The sequence below is a fragment of the Falco punctatus genome, assembly GCF_963210335.1.
Source record: "Falco punctatus genome assembly, chromosome: 16".
Taxonomy (NCBI): Eukaryota; Metazoa; Chordata; class Aves; order Falconiformes; family Falconidae; genus Falco; species Falco punctatus.
Genome location: NC_137596.1, coordinates 6,349,990 through 6,369,835, shown reverse-complemented (window position 1 = coordinate 6,369,835; position 19,846 = coordinate 6,349,990). Strand labels below are relative to the sequence as shown.

At 48.8% G+C, this 19,846-nt stretch overlaps 1 protein-coding gene across 5 annotated transcripts in view; it reads right to left on the bottom strand.

The window, feature by feature from the left end:
• Positions 1-19,846, bottom strand: part of ALG9 (ALG9 alpha-1,2-mannosyltransferase) — a 77,998-nt gene that overhangs the window by 28,031 nt on the left and 30,121 nt on the right. Inside the window, exon 15 of one of the 5 annotated variants that reach the window (XM_080366761.1) lies at positions 14,844-16,934. The exons of 3 other annotated variants lie outside the window; for them this stretch is intronic. In XM_080366761.1, coding sequence (XP_080222887.1) covers positions 16,811-16,934 — 124 coding nt within the window. In that variant the 3' untranslated portion in view covers positions 14,844-16,810. One more of the 5 variants, XM_080366760.1, reaches the window with a different exon arrangement.

Genomic DNA, 19,846 nt, shown 5'->3' with positions numbered 1-19,846 from the left:
AGTTTTCTTCATATGTTATTGCCAAGTACTTCTTCTGTGAAGAGTGAATAACCTATTACCTCTATTTTACGTAAGTACTTTCAGCAGGGGTCAAAGCAGAATTAGTGAACTTCTAAGAGTTCTACTCATTTAGTAGTGAAGGTTGAATTATTTCACTTGAAAGGCTGTGAGACAGAAAAGCCAGTTCTCTCCAACCCGTTTAGCAGGACAGGCTTTTCCATTTCCCCAGCCCAGGAGAGCTGGAGCTAAAGCCTTGACTTGATGAACTTCCCACCTGGGGATTCTCACGGTCTTGGGACCTGCTGCCTGACAACGCAGCATCGCACCAACAAACCGAGGCTGCCCAGGGCACGGAGCGGCAGCAGCTCCGCTGCCGTGTTGCAGCCGCAGGTTCCTGCCCCAGGAGCACCCAGCTGCTCCAGCCAGCAGTGCTGGCCCCTTGCTGTCACTCTTCCGTAAGGTCGGACGCTGCGTTCAACCCAATGCAGCGTGGCCGCACGCAGGGAAGCTCCAGGCTGGGACTGGAGACATGAACTTCATTTCTCAGCTTTGCCACCGTGCTGGCTGGAGTCCGCGGCGTTTTGTGGCTCAGCTTCCCTCCCAAAGACAGTAACATGCTTTCCTGACCTCTTCTCCTCTCTGGATTAGGCAATTACCTACTTCTTTTATCAGTAACGAGATTTTAAGTATCTGTGGGAGCCTGACTGCTAAAGCAGACACCTGGCTGAAGGCTGCTGATCTGCACGCAGTCTCCGGTGCTGGATCTCATACGAGTGTGCTGCTGGCCAAGGTGCCAGAGGTAAGAGGTGCCAGGAGCTCTCCATAGGTACATGCCAGCATTCAGAGAGGCACATATTGTACACACAAAGCTCCATTCCATTTACTGCACTCTGGCCTCATCTGAGCTGTATTTTCCTGCTGATGTTGAAGTAGCAGATGCCTCCCCTCCAGCCAAGAGGCTGGAAATCACCTCTGAAAAGAAGCTAGTGCTAGAAACTGAAACGCTCTGCTTTCTAGCCAACAGCACAAAGAGCTTTGCAAACATGAACCAACTCTGTTTTAACCTTCCTTGCAAAGTAAGCGTTTACTCTATTTGGCATGGTTTGTCACCAGTTTTGTCAGCAATAGAATTGATAACGTGATCTTGAAGCTCAAAGACACAGGTTTAACTGCAAAACCCACCATTCCCACCATGTGAAATGAGCAATATAACAGAGTTAGAAGATCCTGAGCTCTTCCTTCCATCTAGAGGTAAGAGAACAAGCAACCTGAATTCACATAGCCTGAACAAAGCACCCATCACACTGAAGATTTTCGATTTTCTGCATTTACTAACCAGATTCTTACTGATCTCCTCTACCCCATCACTCCACCTTGACTGCCTTGTTCCACTTCTGAAGATGCTTCATTTAGGGCCAGGTCTGACATCAGTCAGAGCACACAGCACCTACTTCCAAGTGTATGTCCTAGACACTGCGAGCAAAGAGACCCTAAGACAACCTTCTGTGTCCACGCTGCCCTGTCACGGAGGCATCTTGCCTTTCTGTTTGGGAAGTACTAGTGTACTTACAGAAAGAAACCGTCATGAAAGCCAGGCACTTCCCAGCAAGCTAACTAGGCTCCAGCTGCTGAAATCGCACGTTGAGACCAACAGTGGTCTGGGCAGGGTTTTATTCCCTAGACGCTGCTGTAATTAAACAGAGGAGCTGCTCCCTCCCCGAGAGTAACAGTCAAGTCCTACAGAATTATATAGCAACCTTTGTCATCTATAATTAAATATTAATAAATATCATAATAGAGTTTTTAATTATAGCATCTATACATACTTAAATCCACTATTATTTATATCTACTCATAATTGCTCATTAATCACACACCAAGTCAACCTAGAATCACCCGAAAAATTCCACTTAAGCTTTGTAAATGATCATCGGTCAAAGGAATGTAACCATCCCAAAGCCTGCCTTTAAGAAAAACGTGCCACAGCATTTCTGAAGTGATTACCTAACACCTGAAAGAGCTGAAGAATCCGTTTCCCTCCAACCAAACTATTCTGGCCCACGTTGCCAGGGAAGCTGGAGGGAAGCAGGCATTGGAAGCTGATTTTCCAGCTTGTGAAATTGCTCCCAGCGCTGCGGTGTACAAGCTCGCTGGAATAAAGCAGTCAAAGCAACAGAAGTTGTGCAAGAGGAGAATTGCGTACGCCACAGCTGCACGAACGAAGCCTGCTTCCCTTTGCCCCACAGCTGCTGCAAACGGTCCTCATCGTGTTCTTAGAACTCAGTCTAACTGGGGCTTTAATACCCTGGTAAGTTTAGGGAAACATATTCCCAGTTGCACAACTGCTAAAGACAAAACCATGACAATCTGTCTTCGGGGCTGGATGAGTTTTAACCCCCTCCCTCCCCTGCAAGGGTGTAAGCAGTACCTGAAAACGTTCCGTGGCTTCCCACAGCTTCTAGGACTCTCCTCAAGGCTTTTTTAGGATTTATTCTCCCCACCTTCCAACCTGTGTGTTTTGACTTTTGACGCCATCAGCAAGGGGTAAGAATTCCTGAAACTGTAATTTTTAACAAACTTCTCAAAATTTGAAAGTGCAAAGGACAGACGGAAGGAACAGAAGCCAACCAAACTGAAATCGGTATGAATGGATGGAGGAAATCATTCCCACCAGGAGAGATGAATCCAGCTGGTACCAAAAGGTCCTGAGCTCGCTCTCTGGGCCAGAGCCTGCAGCTGGGGACAGAGGGACAGGCGATGAGTGGCCAAAGGATGAGGAGCCCCGCAGGCTGGGACACCACCACCGGACAGGGGGGTTGACCTGACAGCCCAGAGGAGTTCAGAGGACAGAACAGGAGGTGACTGATGCCCTGAAGTGACTTTGCAGAGGACTTTCCGGGGAGTCCATTGGAGCTGCAATGATCAGGGAGGCAGGAACGCCTCAGGTCAGGTTTTCACACCCAACTCACAAGGAAGAATGCCACTGCTGCTGTACATCCAGGCAGACGGGAGGTGATGGTGTGGACTTACAACCAGTACCACAGGAGGAAAGTTGTACCTTCAACTCCAGACCTTAGACCTAAGTGAGTTTAGTGCCTTTAATGACAAGTCAGGGGCTTGTATCTAGCTAGCCACCAACAGAAACATCGTGCACACCAGCGAGACATGGTTTCAAGCACTGTCAGGGCAGGCTCTTTTTCTCCACCAAAACTCTTTCCAGTCTTGTCTACTTGGACTTACAAAGAAACTAGTGCAAATCACCCTTCAAACCGACATGGAGCTCTCCTGCCTACAAGACCTTTAAATTGTCTCCATCACCTCCCCCAGCGGTTATAAATCTCAGGAGGGAGAAGCATTGGACACAGGCTCGCTCAGCAGGAGCTGCAAAGCACGAGGGACCAGTGGGGGGTATTTTTTTTGGCTTCAGCTTCGAGGGCATAAAGATAGATTTCACTTGGCTAAGTTGCAGAATGCAATTAAGGACCATGCTGCCTTCTCCTAGTGGAGGAGAAAAGTTTCTTACTGGAGCCAAATAATTTTGACAAACTAAATAATTTGTGCAGGGAAGATCTTCGAGCTTCTTGTTAATGAACCAGAAAGGCAACAGCAAGCGCACTGAAAGGTAGGGCAGCAGATGTAGTTCCTCTCTTAAAAAAATGCTTGGGGATTATAGGAAATTGCAGTAATAAGGAAATTAAGTGTCACAATAATTGAAAATAAAGAGAGGGCTGCTAGACCAAGGACAAAGCTCCAGCTAATGTCACACACAAGCTATATCCAAGTGGTGCGCACGCTAAAAATCCGTTGGGACAGGGCTCTGGCCAAGGCTGTCCATCAGGACTCCGAAAAAAAGCCATTGCTAGAGTACATCCTTGGTATCTTTACATTGCAAGGACATAATGCAAGGGTGGACTGTCATCACCACAGCCCAGCTTAGCACGGTACAGTACACATGCAAAAGACTTGATGGCATAGAAAATTGCCACCAGGACTGACCCCTCCAGTGCATGCGGAGCTGGCTGTTCCGGACCTGTCCAAGCCACCGTCTCAGCGAACTACGGCTGCAACACTTTGCTGACGATATATGTTATCTGTACAGGAGCTGGCTTAATCACTGGCTGCCAGAAACATGGTATCGAAGTGGAAATCTGTCTGCACTGATCTATCCAGACATGCTCAAAGGAGTTTTTCTTAATTTAGGGCATCTCTGCTCCCTTCCTATACCAGGAAGATTCACTTTGAAAGCCCAAAGACTCCTTCCCTCTCTGTAGGAGTGTTAACACACAAACAGCTTTAATAATGTCATTTAAAAACATGTGCCCTGAGGTTTGGAAGAGGAATGCTCCAGTATCCTGCCAAGAACAGGTCAGCGTGCGAGAATTACTGATCTGTGGCACAGAGCTTTAGGTTGAGATTTATCACCATATGCAAGTTGTACATCCTTTCAATGCCAGGCATCCTTCCACCAAGCAAATACAAAATCGTGCTAAGACTACAGATCAAACCCATACTATCATTCTTAGAGGAAGGGGGAGGGGGAGGAGGAGTGCCAGCTTAACTTCTGTCAAAGGTGGATCTTCCCGACTCTTGCCTTGGCTGAACTGAACTCTGCAAAAGGCCTGAGGGACAAGCCACCCACACTCCAGCATCACTGTACGGAAGGACAGAGGAGACAGGGCTTTTCTGATGGCTGTCCAACACAGGCTGACCCCTCATTCTCACCATGATGCGTGACAGTGTCTCACCTTTCCTTGTGTGTTCAGGCATCGTTCCAGGGTGCTGCCTCGGTGGTGCAGGGGAACGCTGGGGCTGTACCCCGGGACGCAGTGGTACAGCACAAAAGGGCAGGCAGAAAATTGGGAATTACCAAAATTAGGCCTGGGGTGCCTTTGTCCTGATAACAGAGGATGCAGATAAACTCCAGTGAAGTCAACAGGAGTTTTTTCACGGATTTTAGTGGAAGCAAGATTCCACCTTGGGATTGAATAAATGATCCTGTGGCTTTCTCTTCCCAAACTCCAGCCTTTCTTGAAGCAGATGGGCTGAAACACACTCCACACTCGGAACAGAAAATGAAAACATGACCTGGCAATCATTGGAAGGCTCCCACAACCTTGTCTTTTATGAACGCCCACATGTCATTGCTACACAAACAAGAGCTGCCAGTGTGGGAGACTTTGGGGCAATATTCCAGCAAGACAGGAGAAACAAATACCAAAACAAGAGAGCAACAGCATTTTAACAGCTTGCCTAGAAAAGTAAATATTGACTGGTTAACTGGAAAAAGCCAGCTCATCCTCCTTTTTGGTGAGGGCAGTTCTGGCACAGAGGAGGAGCCCTCACAAGCTAGCAAGCACACCGGGCTTACAAAACACGACAAGGAACTTTCTTAGCAAATATCTCTGGAAGGTGATACTGGACAGCTGATCTACACAATGGCTCTGTTCATGAACAAAGCAACCCCAGAGCCTGTCTGCAGCCTCTAGAAAGTAAGCTAAAAACATACAGGGAATTCACCTGACCCCAAGGGTAAGCAGGGTTGGGTTCTGCACACACCTCCCTGTCCCAGCTGAGGATGGCCGTGCCGTTAGAACAGACTGCCAGAAACAGCCCGTGCTCCGGCAGAGCAGGGAGCTAAACCCAGCTCCTCTTGGGGTGACGCTGGACACGCCTGCCCTCTTTCATCAAGGAGTCCTTTCGAGAGGTTGAATGACTCAGGTTTTGCCTGCACCAGCTTTCCTTCGCAGAATGTGCTGTCCGAGCACCATCAGCGTTTCAGTCAGCTGACGGAGAACTGGCCAAAGCTATTTAGGGCATGAAGACCAAGCACAAAAGCACATCAACAGTTTTCATCACGCCACTGTTAGGTACAAGCTCCACAGAAATGCATCTGTGAATCCACCAGTAAAAAACACTAAAACATAGTCCTTCTCATGCACAGTCCTTTACTAGTGTAACTGGAATGCCCTATGTGGGGACGGCCAGACAGCCAAAGCAAAAAGGCGGCTTTTGGGGGTTGTAACGCAGCTCGAGAGTCATCTGACTCTCACAGACATCACAGCCACTCACACAATGAAAGCTCAGACACACGCACACTGCTGTTCCTGTAAGACATTCATGCAGCAGGCACGTTACACCAGAACTGACATTTCAGAGGCAGTCCCATTAACCCTGAGCCTGTTGGTAAGCACCCTGTAATCTTTTTTTCCCCCGTGTTTAGGAGAAAATACCTTCCTGCCTGAATACCATGGAATATATGTTGTGGCCAAAATTCCAGGGAGTTTTTATGATTAAAAAAAAAAAAAAAAAAAAAAAGAGAGAGAGAAGGTCCTGCACTTAGCAGTTCTGCCGCCTTCTCCACATTCTCACAGAATGCAGAAATCAGAGCACCCACCCATTTCTTCCCTGCCAAAGCTCCTGCTGTTCTCTCCCACCTTGTCTGGCCAGAGAAGTGACAGGGATCGCATCGATTCCTCCACAATGCTCCAGGCCTGCTCCCGCTGGAAAAGACAAGTACAGCCTTGGATTCTGCACCAGCTCCCACATGAGGACAACTATTTATTTTGGACTGCCAGAAAGATAACATATTTGTTAGCAAATTCTGCAAGACAGAGGACAGGGAGCCTAATTGAAAGGAAGCAATTAATCATTAGTTTTCCTTACAGACATGGATTATCTGTCAGTAAGTGCCAACTCTCGAGAGAAAATGCGATCCAGAAATAATCTTAATTAGGAAAGAAAGTTTTCTGGGGTGCTTTAAGAATGGGAGGGGGCTTGCTTTGCCAGAAGGCCCTGGTTCAGCTTCTCAGTTCTTACGCACAGTAGCAAAGGGACCATCAGCAATCGCGGAGCAAGGGAGAAAGGCAACTCTCAGCACGGTGGGGCGGCACCAGGTTTCCTCACTCCCTGCCTGTCCAGCACCTCCACCTGCCACCCCACCTGGCTGCACTATCAACAGTGTGTAGCTTTAAACGTCTGTGGAAATCTGGAAAGCACACGACGGAGTCCACAGGCACTGCAGGGGGCTCTCCCCACCGGGCAGCAGTCCAGCTCGCACAGGAATGCAACGTGCTGTACGCAAAACACGTAGGCGCAAAACTTTTCCACCGACTGCAGGATTTCAGGCAGGGCACCGTGCTCTCGCTCAGCCCAGGATTTGAAGTCAGCAGCCAGGATTTGAAGGTGAGAAGCCTGCAGCCCTCCAGCCCGGTGTGCCAGGTGTGGCAACAGGCAACAGGCAGCACAGCGCTTACCTTGTCCACCTCTGGCCAGAGATGCATCCCTGTGATGGACCAGGAGACCCGAGTGAGAGGCTGGTGGGATGCTCAGCCAGACACACACACACAAAGTAGCTGTGTTACAGCCCGAGGGGCTCACCGCCAGGACCGTCACAAGGAAAGGACTTTACAGAAGCTACTAAAACGAGGAGGAGCAGCGTGTTCTGGAAAGCTGAAGCACTGACTGTAGCACAGGAGACCGTTCCAGGGATGTACAGAGAGGGATGTCGCCCCTCTCCAGCTATGAGCACTTCTGCACCACTGCAGAGGGGCCGGCGCATCCCCTTCACACAGCTCTGGCTGCCACAAAGCCACCTGAACCAACTAAAACTCCACTGCTATGAGGGCAATAAGGGATATGTAACTGGGGTGGTGGAGAGGGAGAACAGTCAGCAAGACCTCCTCCTTCACGGCCCCGTCGAAGCAGAGGAGGGTGCAGTGACCTGCCTGCCCACCTGGGTAGGGAGAGCACTCCAGGCCCTGTCTCCACACAGCACCAGGCTCCAGCTGAGCCCCTCCGTCAGCATCTTGCACCCTCCTGTGATGTCTCCTCAGGCCAGAGCACAAAGGCACTGGAGGCCAGGGGCTGGGAGCTCTGTTACACTTTGCCCCTCTGCAAAGAAAACACCCAGGCATCAGCCTTTTTGCCTCGCAGTGGGATCCCAGCAAGGTCAGCCTTGCCACCCAGCTGCAAGGTTGCAGTCCTGAAACCCAGGGTCTTACCTGTAGCAAACCCCCCAGTTGCCCATCCCCAAGGCTGCCCAGCAGCAGCCCTGACGACCCCATCTCTCCACTCTCGTGGAGCACGATGCCCTCTCCTGGGAGCCTGAGGGAGCAGCTGGAGAAGCCTTTCCCAGCCGGAGTTCCCTGGAACCCAGTGCCCGGGGGGCTGGGAGGGAGGAACGGGGGATTACAACCGAGATTCCCAGCTCTTAGCTGAGATCCCACCTCCTCCTATGAGCTCCTGCCCGCCACGGCCTCCCAAGGCAGACCAGCTTAACACAACTGATGGAAGAATAAAGCTCTCCATTTGCAAACCGCTGTCCTCATCTCTGCCGGTCTCTGCTCACCACCAGCCTGCAGAGGATGCCGTATGGAAAGCAAATAAAGAAAAAGCTGAAGAATCACAAAGAAGTTTGGAAGCTAAGAGGAAAGGAGCATTTTTTCTGTGGGGCAGGTCCTCCAAATCTTTCCCTCATATGCCTCAGCCAACGTAATTTCTTCAAACAGCACATCTCTGCTTCCACATGGTTCTGCCTGCTGTCCTCCCATGTCTCCCCTATGGTCTCTACGCTTTATGTCACCCTCACGGTATGTACCTGGCTGAGAAACTACAAACGCCTCTTCCTAATGCTGCACCCTACATACACCCTACATACATCTTCCCTTTCCTCTTTCACCTCCACCACTCCCTGGAATCCACCTGCGAGCCTGAGGCAGATGTTCATAGCCCTGCATCACTCTCCTTCTCCATAGAAGCCATTTGTTTCTGCGCGGTACCCAGTATAGCTGCCTTAGGCCAGAGAGCTGTACCCATTTCTCTCTAAATCTCCCTGGTCACTTGCTGAGTGATCCAAGCACCCAGCCTCTCTAAAGACACCCCGTGTTGCCCTCTGCACCTACACCCGTGTCAAAGAGGAGAGAAGCCTGCGAGTTCTCCGAACGTTCCCTTGACAAACAGGTATCTGCAGGCAAAGATATGTGGAAAGAGAGCCCCAGCAAGCAGCACAGCTGGCCAGCTGCAGGCGTGCCATGTAGTCTCATCCCTCTCACCTCCTCACTGCAGGAGACACGGGCTCCAGCTGCTCACAAAGCGAGCCGCAGGGTGTAGGGAGCATGGCAAGCGCTGCGTCTGCACCGCCGAGCCCACTGCAGACAGACCTGTTTCACCGGGCTTAGCTAGAAGAACCAGGAGTAATGCAGGTCTGCCAAGCAGTCACCTGAAGAAAGAACGAGAAATGTTTTCGAGGTTTTAGCTCCCACACCAGCCCTCCCCACACCCTTAACAGCAACATCCACTGGAGGGAGGGAGGGGAGCTGGCCATTTCTTGAATAGTTTTTAAAATACTCCCTTTATCCCTTCTCCAAGCCTACAGCATATCCCGGCTATTCAGTGCCTGCCCCAGTTTATACAGAGAATGGCACAGGGCGCAGTCTGAGCAGCTTTGGGGCTTTTCTGTACAGCAGAGCATTACCTAACAAGTGTAGGTAAGAGAGGAGCTCTGGGTTCTCACAGAAAGCTGAACCCAATTCCCCGGAGCAAAGACTGAGTGCACAAAATATAAAATCAGCTTTGCAAGGGAAGATAAAGCACCCTCCAGCTAAAAGTACGGATGCCAAACAACTGAAAGAGGCAGAGAAAGCAGCAGCACGGGCAGGAGGGAGGCTTGGGGGAATCTGTGCTGGAGAGATTTGGCAGGGGGAGAAGGCTGCTGTTTATTTGGATGGGAAAGCTAACAGCCTTGAATGAGACAGCAGCCCTGCTAGGCCAGATGTGTTCACGTTACATGGCAGCCTGCTGCCAAGCTTGTCGAAGTCGCTATTTCCACTGCTTTTTGGTGAGCTTTAAATCTGTCCCTCCTCAAAACAAGGCAGAGAAAGGAAGTGCTGTCATCTCTGTTTCACGAGGCATTGGGGCTTTCTCCCAGCCATGCAGGTGGTTGTTCGAGCCAAGCAGGGAACTGGACCCAGTACTCCTGCTTTAGCCACCAAATCAGCTGGTTTGCACACCTACACACGCTGCAGTGACCGCTGGCAAGAGCTCTGCCCGGTTGCTTATTACTCGTGTTTTCCAGTCCCCCTCCAAAATAGCTGGCACTTGCCACCCTGCTGACAATGATACCTCATTAGCACAGCTAGAACTTGGGAGGCTGGAAGAGCGAGGAGGATGAGTTCAGGTAGGAAGAAGCAACAACAGCAGGGGCAGGCAGATCCTGGAGGAGCAGAGATCCCTTTTTCTTGCCAGCTTCCCCAGTGAAGAGCCAGAGAGAAAATAATGGATATTTATAAGCAAACCTGTCTCTAAGGCAGCAGTTTCCAAAGTCTAATAATAGGGTTTGGACTTGTTTATTGCGTGATTCAGACAGCATTGCATAAAGCTGCTGGAAAGCTCCTGCCTGTCCCCAGAGCACACTCCCGAGGAGCTGTGAGTTAGAGGACAGCCCGAGTCCAGCTGCAGTGGGTTTGAGCCAGCACAGCACCGGCAGGTTCTGTGCCTTCAGAGGTGCAGTCGGAGCCAGCAGAGATGCTGGAGCAAACCAGGCTGTGCAGAAGAAGTATAAAAGCCTTGCCCCACAGAAAGCCAATCACCCACTCCCCATCTCGAAACAGCAAGATAAGAAGCCAAGAAGCCTGGTAATTGCACCTCTTGCTTTGACTTTGGTTTCTCACACCTGCAGCAGTGCTGAGCAGAGCCCAGGAACCCGTGGCGTGACACATTGTGAAATCCGGGCAAGGGCTGCACCTGCTTAAAGATTCTGCAGCAGTGGGAAGAATGTCAGGGATGTGGAAAACTACCTGTCCCCCAAATCAAGGCAAAACCCCACGCCTGCAGATCGCCGCTATTATGCCTTGACCACTGGGCTGGCCTCAAACCAGCCCTGGGAGTACAAGCAACTGCTTACGAATTCACCACAAACCCCACATCCAGTAGCCCTGTTGTTTCTTGCTGACTCAAACACAATGTGTTGAAAGCGCAGCTTCCCCAGCCCAGTAGGACGGGAGGATTAAAAACAGGAAAGGTCAAAACAGCCTTTTCTTTGTACGAGGGAGAAAACAGGGCTGGGCTCTGCAGCACAGGGCAGCACCTGGACAGCATGTTCTGAGGCAGAATAATTGCAGTGATCAGCTCTCCACCCTGCTCTTCGCTGGACAGTCAGTCTTTCCAACCAGCCCGTTTCAACACAGGGCAGAGGAAACTTCCCAGAGAACGCCTCATTGCTCGCTCCAGGGAGGACAAGTGCTACAGCAATGTCACACAGACCATCAGAAATCAGAGCGGGCCAGAGCAACCTTCTCTGTGCTGGGTGGAACACAGAGGAGCTTGTCCTTTTCTAGAATAAGCCTGTTTTGTCGATCATCTTTAAATGCTTACCCAGTTATTGACCTCCCAGGCAAGATGCATGGAGGGAGTTAGAGGACCGGTGAGTGGCAGTACTCCCGAGAAGCCAGGCTCCTGGCTCTAGTCAGGCATCCAGCCACTCACACTTGCTTGGAGGAGACCAGGGAGTCTCCACCCCTGCATCCAGCCCCAGACCCTGTCTCTTCACTGATCCCACAACAAAACGCGCCTCTGTCCAGTCCTGGCTGCAGTTCTCCAGTCTTGCACAGCAGTTACCCCCTGGATGAAGAACCGGGCAGGAAGGCAGCAGAGGACCGCATTCATCAAGGGTCCTGCTAGGCTACGATGCGCTCTCACCCGGCACATCCACCCTGACCTCTTTTTGCTGCTCAGCAGACACAGCTGGAGTCTGCAGCGCAGGCAGATGGGGCCTCATTAGTACCTCTCCAGGCAAGCAGATAGAGACATGTGCAGTTATTCATGGGGACATGTGCTGAATCTCAGAAGGGCTGGGATGATGCTCAGGTTCTGACAGATGTTCAAAGAGAAAGAAATTCAGTTCTTTCTTTCCTCCAGCAATGCCTGGAGAACTAGGAACTCAAAAACACAGAATTTCATTACCAGGGCCTCTCTCCACTGCTACTTTGAGCCCTTCTTACAGCAACAAAATAAACACACAACCTACTAACTCAATACCTTTTGTTGGACCTGAGGTGGACTCAGATGCTGAGACATTCCCTGCTTTTGAGGTTACAAGTAGCAAGGAAAGAGCTGTTACCAGTAGGACTACAACCATGAACTAAAGTTTAAGCATTAGGCTCACTAGAGACAAGGCAGGGCAACAGGGGAGAAGAAAGGGCTGTTGTTATTTGACGCTGACAGTCACTGTCCTGGGTACCAAACTTCGGTCCAGTCCCTTCAGAATCACTCAGAGGATGCACAGTCTGCTTTGGAAATAACGTCCCTGCACCATGCTTTACGGAAATCTCCTTTATGTTGGCAATGCAACACGGCAAGGGAAAGTGCTTCCCCATTCCTATGGAGAGAAGAGTTGTCAAACAGCAGCTGTGCTCTGATATGACAGACTAGCTGCCAACATGCCATAAATCCGTCCTAGAACCACCAGCTCCTGTGCAGATCTGTCAGTCACACCTGAAAGCTGGCCCGTGGCATTCCCAGCTAAGCCTGCCTGAAGCCTTCCCAGCCTTCAACAGCTCATTCACTGTTATTCTTCTCCAAGGTACCTGCTCCACACACCTCAACTCCTTTGCTCCTGCTTCTTCACACACCCTCTCAGTTTCTGGTTTCTAAGAGAGCACATTAGTTCAAATAACTTTCCTACAGAAAGAAGACAAAAAGATTTTGAACACGAAAAAATCCCTGAGTCAAGGAAAGCTTAAGCACCACCTCTGTAGAGATGCAGTATCCTTTTTGTTTTCCTTTCAAAAAAGAACAAATTTGTATTGAACATCCTTGGAAACACATTTGAGTCCCAGGGTGTCCTCTTCCGACGTGCCCCTGAGCCAGGCAGAGCCCTAGGTGGAGGTGACCAGCTTACACGTATGCAGCTGAGCCCTGGGAGCAGGCAGCAAGAGCAGGAGCAGAACTGAAATGGACCGTAAACCCTGCTGCAGCAGAGAAGCAGGGGAAAATAGTTCTGTGGAAATCGTGACTTCCCTCAACCTATTCCTGAGAGCGTCAATCTGTCTCACTGGACTCTCCACCTCGGCGCTCCTTGTTGCAAAGGATGAGCTCAGACAAGATGAGATTTACTGGGTTCCCGTATTTCACAGCAACTTGTCCGACCTGCAGTGCTCTCAGCCTCAGTTTAAAGGTGGAGAAATAACTGCCAGCAAAGAGACCAGGAATACTGTAACCCCTGTACGTTCTCCAACCAACGGCAAGTGTCATGCATGGTCTCTCAGGCTCATGCAAGAAACCCATCGACCCACAGACGTAACCACAGGGTAGCACCCATCCATGGCTCTGTCAAGGAACCAGCTGCTGTCTGTGTGCCAGGTCAGCACTGGAGAAAGACACCTAGATACTTTATTTTCCAGAATCAGCCAGAACAACACAAAGAACCCTTTCTCCAAAGACAGAAAGGAGACAAAGGTGGACTGCCTCCACTATCCTGATGTGCTACAACAGGTTTGGTCACAACACCCCTCTCTGCCTGAGGCAACTCTAGGCAGAGAATCCAGCTAGGCAGATCAGCAATTTGTGGTTTGACCCTTTACCCATGAGCTCACAAACCACAAGACTTTTTTTTTTTTCAATAGAGATCATAAATTAGCTGTCCCAAACCTGCCTCCTCACAATGAGATCATACATTTGCTTTAATGAGAGTCAAAGCAAAAAGAAAAGAAAAAAAAAAAAAATCAGAAGCCCCTCCATCAAGCTTGCTAACAAAACCAGAAAAGCAAACTACAAAATGCCTTTAAAAATGTTTTTAGATACAGCTCCACCTTTTGGTATGAACTTCTTCACATCCATGTCTGCTTTCAAAAATGCAGGATCCTTCATCCAGCTAACATGAGCCAGGTGGGCAATTCTTGCAGTCTCTTCTGCACGCCCTGATGCACATACCCCTCAGACTGGTACTGCTCGCTCCATCGAGACTGTTTATTTACTACTAATCGTCTCATTATTGGTGGTTTTTTGCTTAATCTCAGCACTGCACAGAGCGCAACAGTCCTGACTTGTGAATTATGAAAAGCTGAGGAGAACCTCAGCATTTCCTATCAGAAACTTCACCTATGGCTCAGTCTTTATGATGAAAACACCATTAGCAGCAACTTCACCTACTCATTCCCAGTGGTTCCAGCTGGGATCGATAGATCGCCTCTATGCTACGGTCTGGCTGCCCGGTAGCACTACCCCTGACATTTCTGCATTAGCAGGGACTAAAGGAAGAGAGGCCCTGGCTCCTGTACCTGCTGCCAGGAAGGCTGGTTCTGTGCCAAAGACACCAGATTAGAAACAACCTGTAGGCAGACTCCATGTCTGACCTCAAATGAGTGCTGGCTCAAGATCTTTGCAGCACTGAGACTCCCAATATCTCTCTGAAATCAGCATTAAGATGTGATCTACTCTTGTCATCAATGAGAATAATAACAACCCTCCCTTTCCCTGCCCCATCTCTTTAGCTTGCAAATTCTCCAGGCTGCAGGACTGACTCCAGCTGGTCGCCTGATAAGCAGCAAAACTGAGTGCCTGCCTTGATCTGAAACTCTGGAATGCAAAGCTCCTGTAGCTGCACCTGCATTTACTACCAGGAACCAAACATTTGCTGCATTCCTCTGGAAAACACTAACTCCTAATTATTGTCAAGTTATCAGTCTCCCACCACCACCCCAAAACAGGAATCAAACTGGAGAGGAAGGTAGAGCAGCCACAGTCATTTAAAACTGGTATTTACTGTACTGCCTTTTCACATTAAACATGAGGTTACGGGCTATGACAACATGGAACAGTCACACAAGCAGCGCCAGAGAGAGGTGCAATTGGTTCTTTAACTGGAGTTTTTTCTTTATTTGATTTAAGGTCAGGGATTAGCAAGGGGAGAGGCAACAAGCAGGGCAAGAGTTTTGGTTTTGATTTACTGGCACTGTAGAGCCCTGTTCAACACATGTAAACTTTTATGAGGAGCAGGGCCGGCTGGAGGGAGGTGGGGGAATATTATGAACACAGACACTACAACACTGATCTGCAACGTGACTTTGACCTTCCAGACCAACTCACCCAAGTCACAAGCTGCTTGGCTGAAAACCTTGAAGCTCCACATTCGACTCTTACAAAGGGTGATACCTGCACAGGGTGACATCCACCTCTGTGAAGAAAGCCAAGACTTAGACATCACAGATGGTTCCCTAGGCCTTCGAAGTTTGAATTTAGAGTCTCAGCTTCAAATTGCTCCTCCATACAGTGGGGGTGCAATGGAAGAGAACCGCATTCTCCATGCTGTAGTCATCCAGACAACGAAGCAGCACTGCTTGCTCTTACCATGATTCGCACTTTATAGGCTGTGTTTCCAACAGAGCGTAATGCCATTACAAAACCTCCTCCTTAATGAAATGCAGGCAATTCAGAACACCTCTCCCTATGTTTCTGAAGTTGCTCATATGATTCAGCCCCTGCCTTGCTCCTCATCCCGTTCCTCACTGCTTTGTCCCAGTAGTACCATGTTAGATCTGCCCTTCGCATCCTGCTCGGCTGTTAACCCACAGACCGGCCAAGAGACCTGCCTAGCACTGCATCCTGCACCAACACGGGTACCTCCAGAGGCACACGCTTTTCTGTTTGGATCCCAACAGCTTCCCAACATACAGATCTGCTTCCTGATCCGCCTGCTCTGGCACCCGGCACTGCACACACAGACCCATCTAATGACAGTCACAGTGGGGCACGGGATTTGGGCAGCCTTTCTGCAAAAGGAACTTGCTCCCTGCCAGCCCATCCCCACAGCGTTCCAAGGATGTGAGTGAGAACACTCCCTTCATCTAGCTTGTGATACTGCATGTTTTACAAATGGAGATATAATAAATGCAGCACTGCTCTGAAGCATATTGGACCAATGTAACACATACTGTCTATTCTGGGAAACAGAACTGCAAAAAAAATAATTAATCCTTCTTCTACTCTCTGGATGTTTCCAGAAATTTTAAGATGCTGGAGTCTAGAATTCAAAGGACGTTACAGGTATCTTAAGAAAAAAAAATCATTATAAACAGCAAACAAACCCTTGGTTTCACAGATAACAAAAACGCTCTGATCCCATTAAAACAGGTAACTGGCTCAACTCTGAAGTTCGGGGGTTTTTCTCCCAAAAGCACAGGTTTATCCTTGAAAGTGTCTCCTGCACAGGATGTTTTTCAGTGGTGCATACTACTTCATTCCTTGAGATTCAGTGCATTTCAGTTAATTGTCCTTCAGGTGCTCTCATCTTTTCCTCCTCCTTTTTCTTAAAAAAAAAAAAAATTTAAAAAAATCCTTAGTGTTGTTACCTGAAAAAATTCCCTAGGAAATGGTGAGCACTACTTAAGCAGACGAGAACAGTGAGCGGGGTGGGAGGGAGAAAGAGGCTGAGAGCTGGATTTTCCCAGTGCCAGATTGTAACCTGGAGCAGAACCTCTTACTGTCATTTCTTTTTATTTCCCATTTTTCTCTTCTCTGGTGTAATAGATAATAACACAGGGAGCAGCAGGGATAATACGTTCGTAGGTGGCTGCTGGATTTTCAAATGGTTTCTTACCAAGACGTTCTGTGTAGGCAGAGCAGAGACCTGACACCGAGTACTGAAAGCAGATGATGCACCCTTTTTACAGCTGGAAGCTTGCAGAGCAAAATCACTTCATGGGAAATCTTTATTAGTGAATCTTACAACTGCAATCTTCCAAAAGGGAACCGAAGATGGCTTAGGCAGCTGTCCAAGAGTGTCAGATGTTTTTGATTTTGTTGCCCAGGTGTGTTGCTAGCCTCCCATTTTTTTCCTTGTTTGCTTCGACCTTCGAGATTTCAGAATAGTATAGTTTGCATACCACGTGTACTGTTCTGAGAGGAGAGGGATGTAGAATGCACGCAGCAGCTTTGAGGACCTGAAACCAGAAAGGAAAAACAAATCATCCTTAAAGCGCTCATTTGCCAGTACGTTCAAAATGATACAAATGAGGCTTTGCAAAAGATTTGGGCTGGTGAGTCAGTGACACGAGGAATGCTAATGATCAGGCATACGAAGCCCAGTCCCATTTTCTGCTTGTCCGTGGGACCAAAGCTGGTTTGTACCAGCGTCACCAGCTTAAGAGCAGCAGCCCGCCCAGTTCTTCAGCACGCCCACTAGCCATTCCTGTAGGATTAGGGGGGGGAGAGAGGGCAGGAAGGTGTTGTAATTATCAAAAGATCCCAGATATCACCATCCAGAGAGCAGTACGGTACAGCCCTGCGGGCCTTTGGCATCACCCAGCCAGGCAGGCGCCCCGCTCCTCAGGGCACGCCATCGAGGTGACAGATAGCACCGCTGCATTTAGCTCCTGGCATCTCCTCTTTTCTATCCAACCTTTCTAGCTGCCTACTCCTCCACGCGTGTCTGAAGAGCAGAGAGAAGCTTTGACGGGCACTGGCATTTTGATATTTTGCTTTTGTGCTGATCTTCTGTTGAGGGTATTGAATTAAAGAGGGATGGACGGCTCTAAAGGCTACGAGGCAAGCTGCTGCAGGTTGCCAGCATTCACTCCATGCCTGGCTAGCGCTGGGAGCTGGCATTTCACAGCACTTTGCACAATTGGACCAGTGGAGTACTCAAGCATGGAGGGTCTAATGGTTGCATCAAATTAGTACCTTTTGTTTGGTTGCTAATTGCTGGAGCCGTGCTAGCCGAGTACAATTTAAATGCGTGTATTCACTTACTGAGCAAAGAGTAAAATCCAGGTTTAAATGTGAAGTGGACAAATATAATGTCCTTCAGCAGGAGCACTGCACTTTGCTAGAGGCTTCAAAAATTTGAGCAACTTTCTGAAATCAGGGCTGGGGCAGAATCTTGCTTCCTTAGCACTGAAACATCTCTCTTTATCTCTGTAAGATCAGCTTGTTGGTAGACCATCAACCTTTCACAGACAGAAGTCTAACTCCATCCACATAAAGCTTGGAAAAGCAGCAGCACTCAGATTTGCAGCATGCTAAGTGGTCAGGAACGGTACAGAGATCCAGCACATACTTGCTGGTCACTGTAATTCACACAGCTTTGCTGGTAACACAGCCAAGGTTCTGGACATTCAATTCAAGTCACTTTTTCGGAAGGCAGATGATTTGTGTTTTGTTTGCTTATTGTAAGGCACCACTGGATATCTTTCAAAAACGCAGTTTAAAAAACAATGGCAGGAACTGCCACTGTGAACTACATCTCCCTGGAGGCTCCCAGGGTTCTTAGACAGCCTCACTGTAATTCATCTGAGAACAAACAGCTCCTGATCTCCTGCAACTTGGAGTAAAAGACCATCCAGGAAAAGACTGGTGGTATCTACTTGCATTGGCATAGTACCACCCAGCAGCAGGGCTGTTACAGAAGATGCCATACATGCACAAAGCACAGCATTTTTCAGTTGAAATGTTCCCTCTTTAGACAACATGATGGACAAAGCAGCACTCTTCCCACAGTGGGGAGGGGAAACTGAGGCAGAAAGTGGTGTCTACCCTCAGAGAGACTGAGCAAGTCTGAATTCCTAAAATTTACAAGTCTAACTTCTAACTCCGCCTCCTTTCAACATCCAGCATCTTGTAAGCCTGCTTTTTGCCAAGCACTCAGCTTGTGCTTTAGGATATAAAAATGCTGATTGCTTCACTATGAAGAACAAAAAGCTCAGTGATAATACTTAGGCCCTTTACAAATTGTAAAGCACCCAGCAAAGTTCCTAAATAAAAGAATCACTGGAAATGGTTGCTTTTTGTGAATTCCTGAGGTGCTGGAATCGGGAACATGTTCAAAGCAGAATCTCTTAGTAGCAAATAACTAGGCAGAAGATGGTAATTTTGATGTATACTGAACAAGGAGCATTTTTTGCAGCTGTCATTTCCTTGTGCCTGGAAACCGGAGGTCAGCCCTCCCTCCAGTCACTAGAAGCAAAGGCATCCCTTTGAATACAAGTGCTTGATTTTCCTCCTCCATCTCTTGTGGCCAACGAACATCATGTCATTGCTGAACTTATTCTGGCATCTCCTCCTCTGAGCCTGACAACCCACCATTGCTACCAGGGCTGCTCTCTGTGAATGGTGTGGTTTCACTGCAATTCCCTTTAGCAAAGAAAAACCAAGGAAAAGCAACTGTGTTCAAGCTGCTTGGGATGCTATTTAAAACAAGGAAAATGAAAAATAAGGTACAGTACCAGCTTGCTGCTATGTTGTAAGAAAGGGACAGAAACTAGCACAATTCCCCAGAGCTCAGGGTGTGTGCTTGGGTTAAGATGAAGTAATTTGTTGAATTAGCCTTGTGTGGTTTAGCTCGGGGATAGAGAGAAAGGCAGCACCTTCAGCTGATGGCTGAGGTCCTGAGTATACAGTCTATAGCACTGAAAATATTTTCAGTTGCTCAGTCCAGGCGTAGAGCTGGCAGCAGCCAGACAACAGCACCCAGTCCACATCCCTCCCTTGACCTGGATGCACCTACACACTGACAGCCTGCCCAGGCCAGCACTGTACAGTGCAGTGGGCACCCAGTAACGGTGGGTCTGATCGCTGGAGCAACAGAACTGAGCGCCTGTGTTTACCCTCAGTGCTGGTGCCTCTCAACAGCTCTGCAGAAACGCTACTGTCCTGTCTGTACTTCTTTTTGTGAGCACCACTTCCTTTTTTCATATAAGAGGTATACCTTTTCCTTGTTGGTATTCTGAAATACAAGCCCAGTGAAGCTCACATGGTCGTGCTCACAAGGTCTTTCTGGCATCTGTTCAGACTGTGCAGGATCCTGAAGCTTTGCTTTCTACAACAAAAGGATATTCCAGGAGCTGGTAGTAGCAGA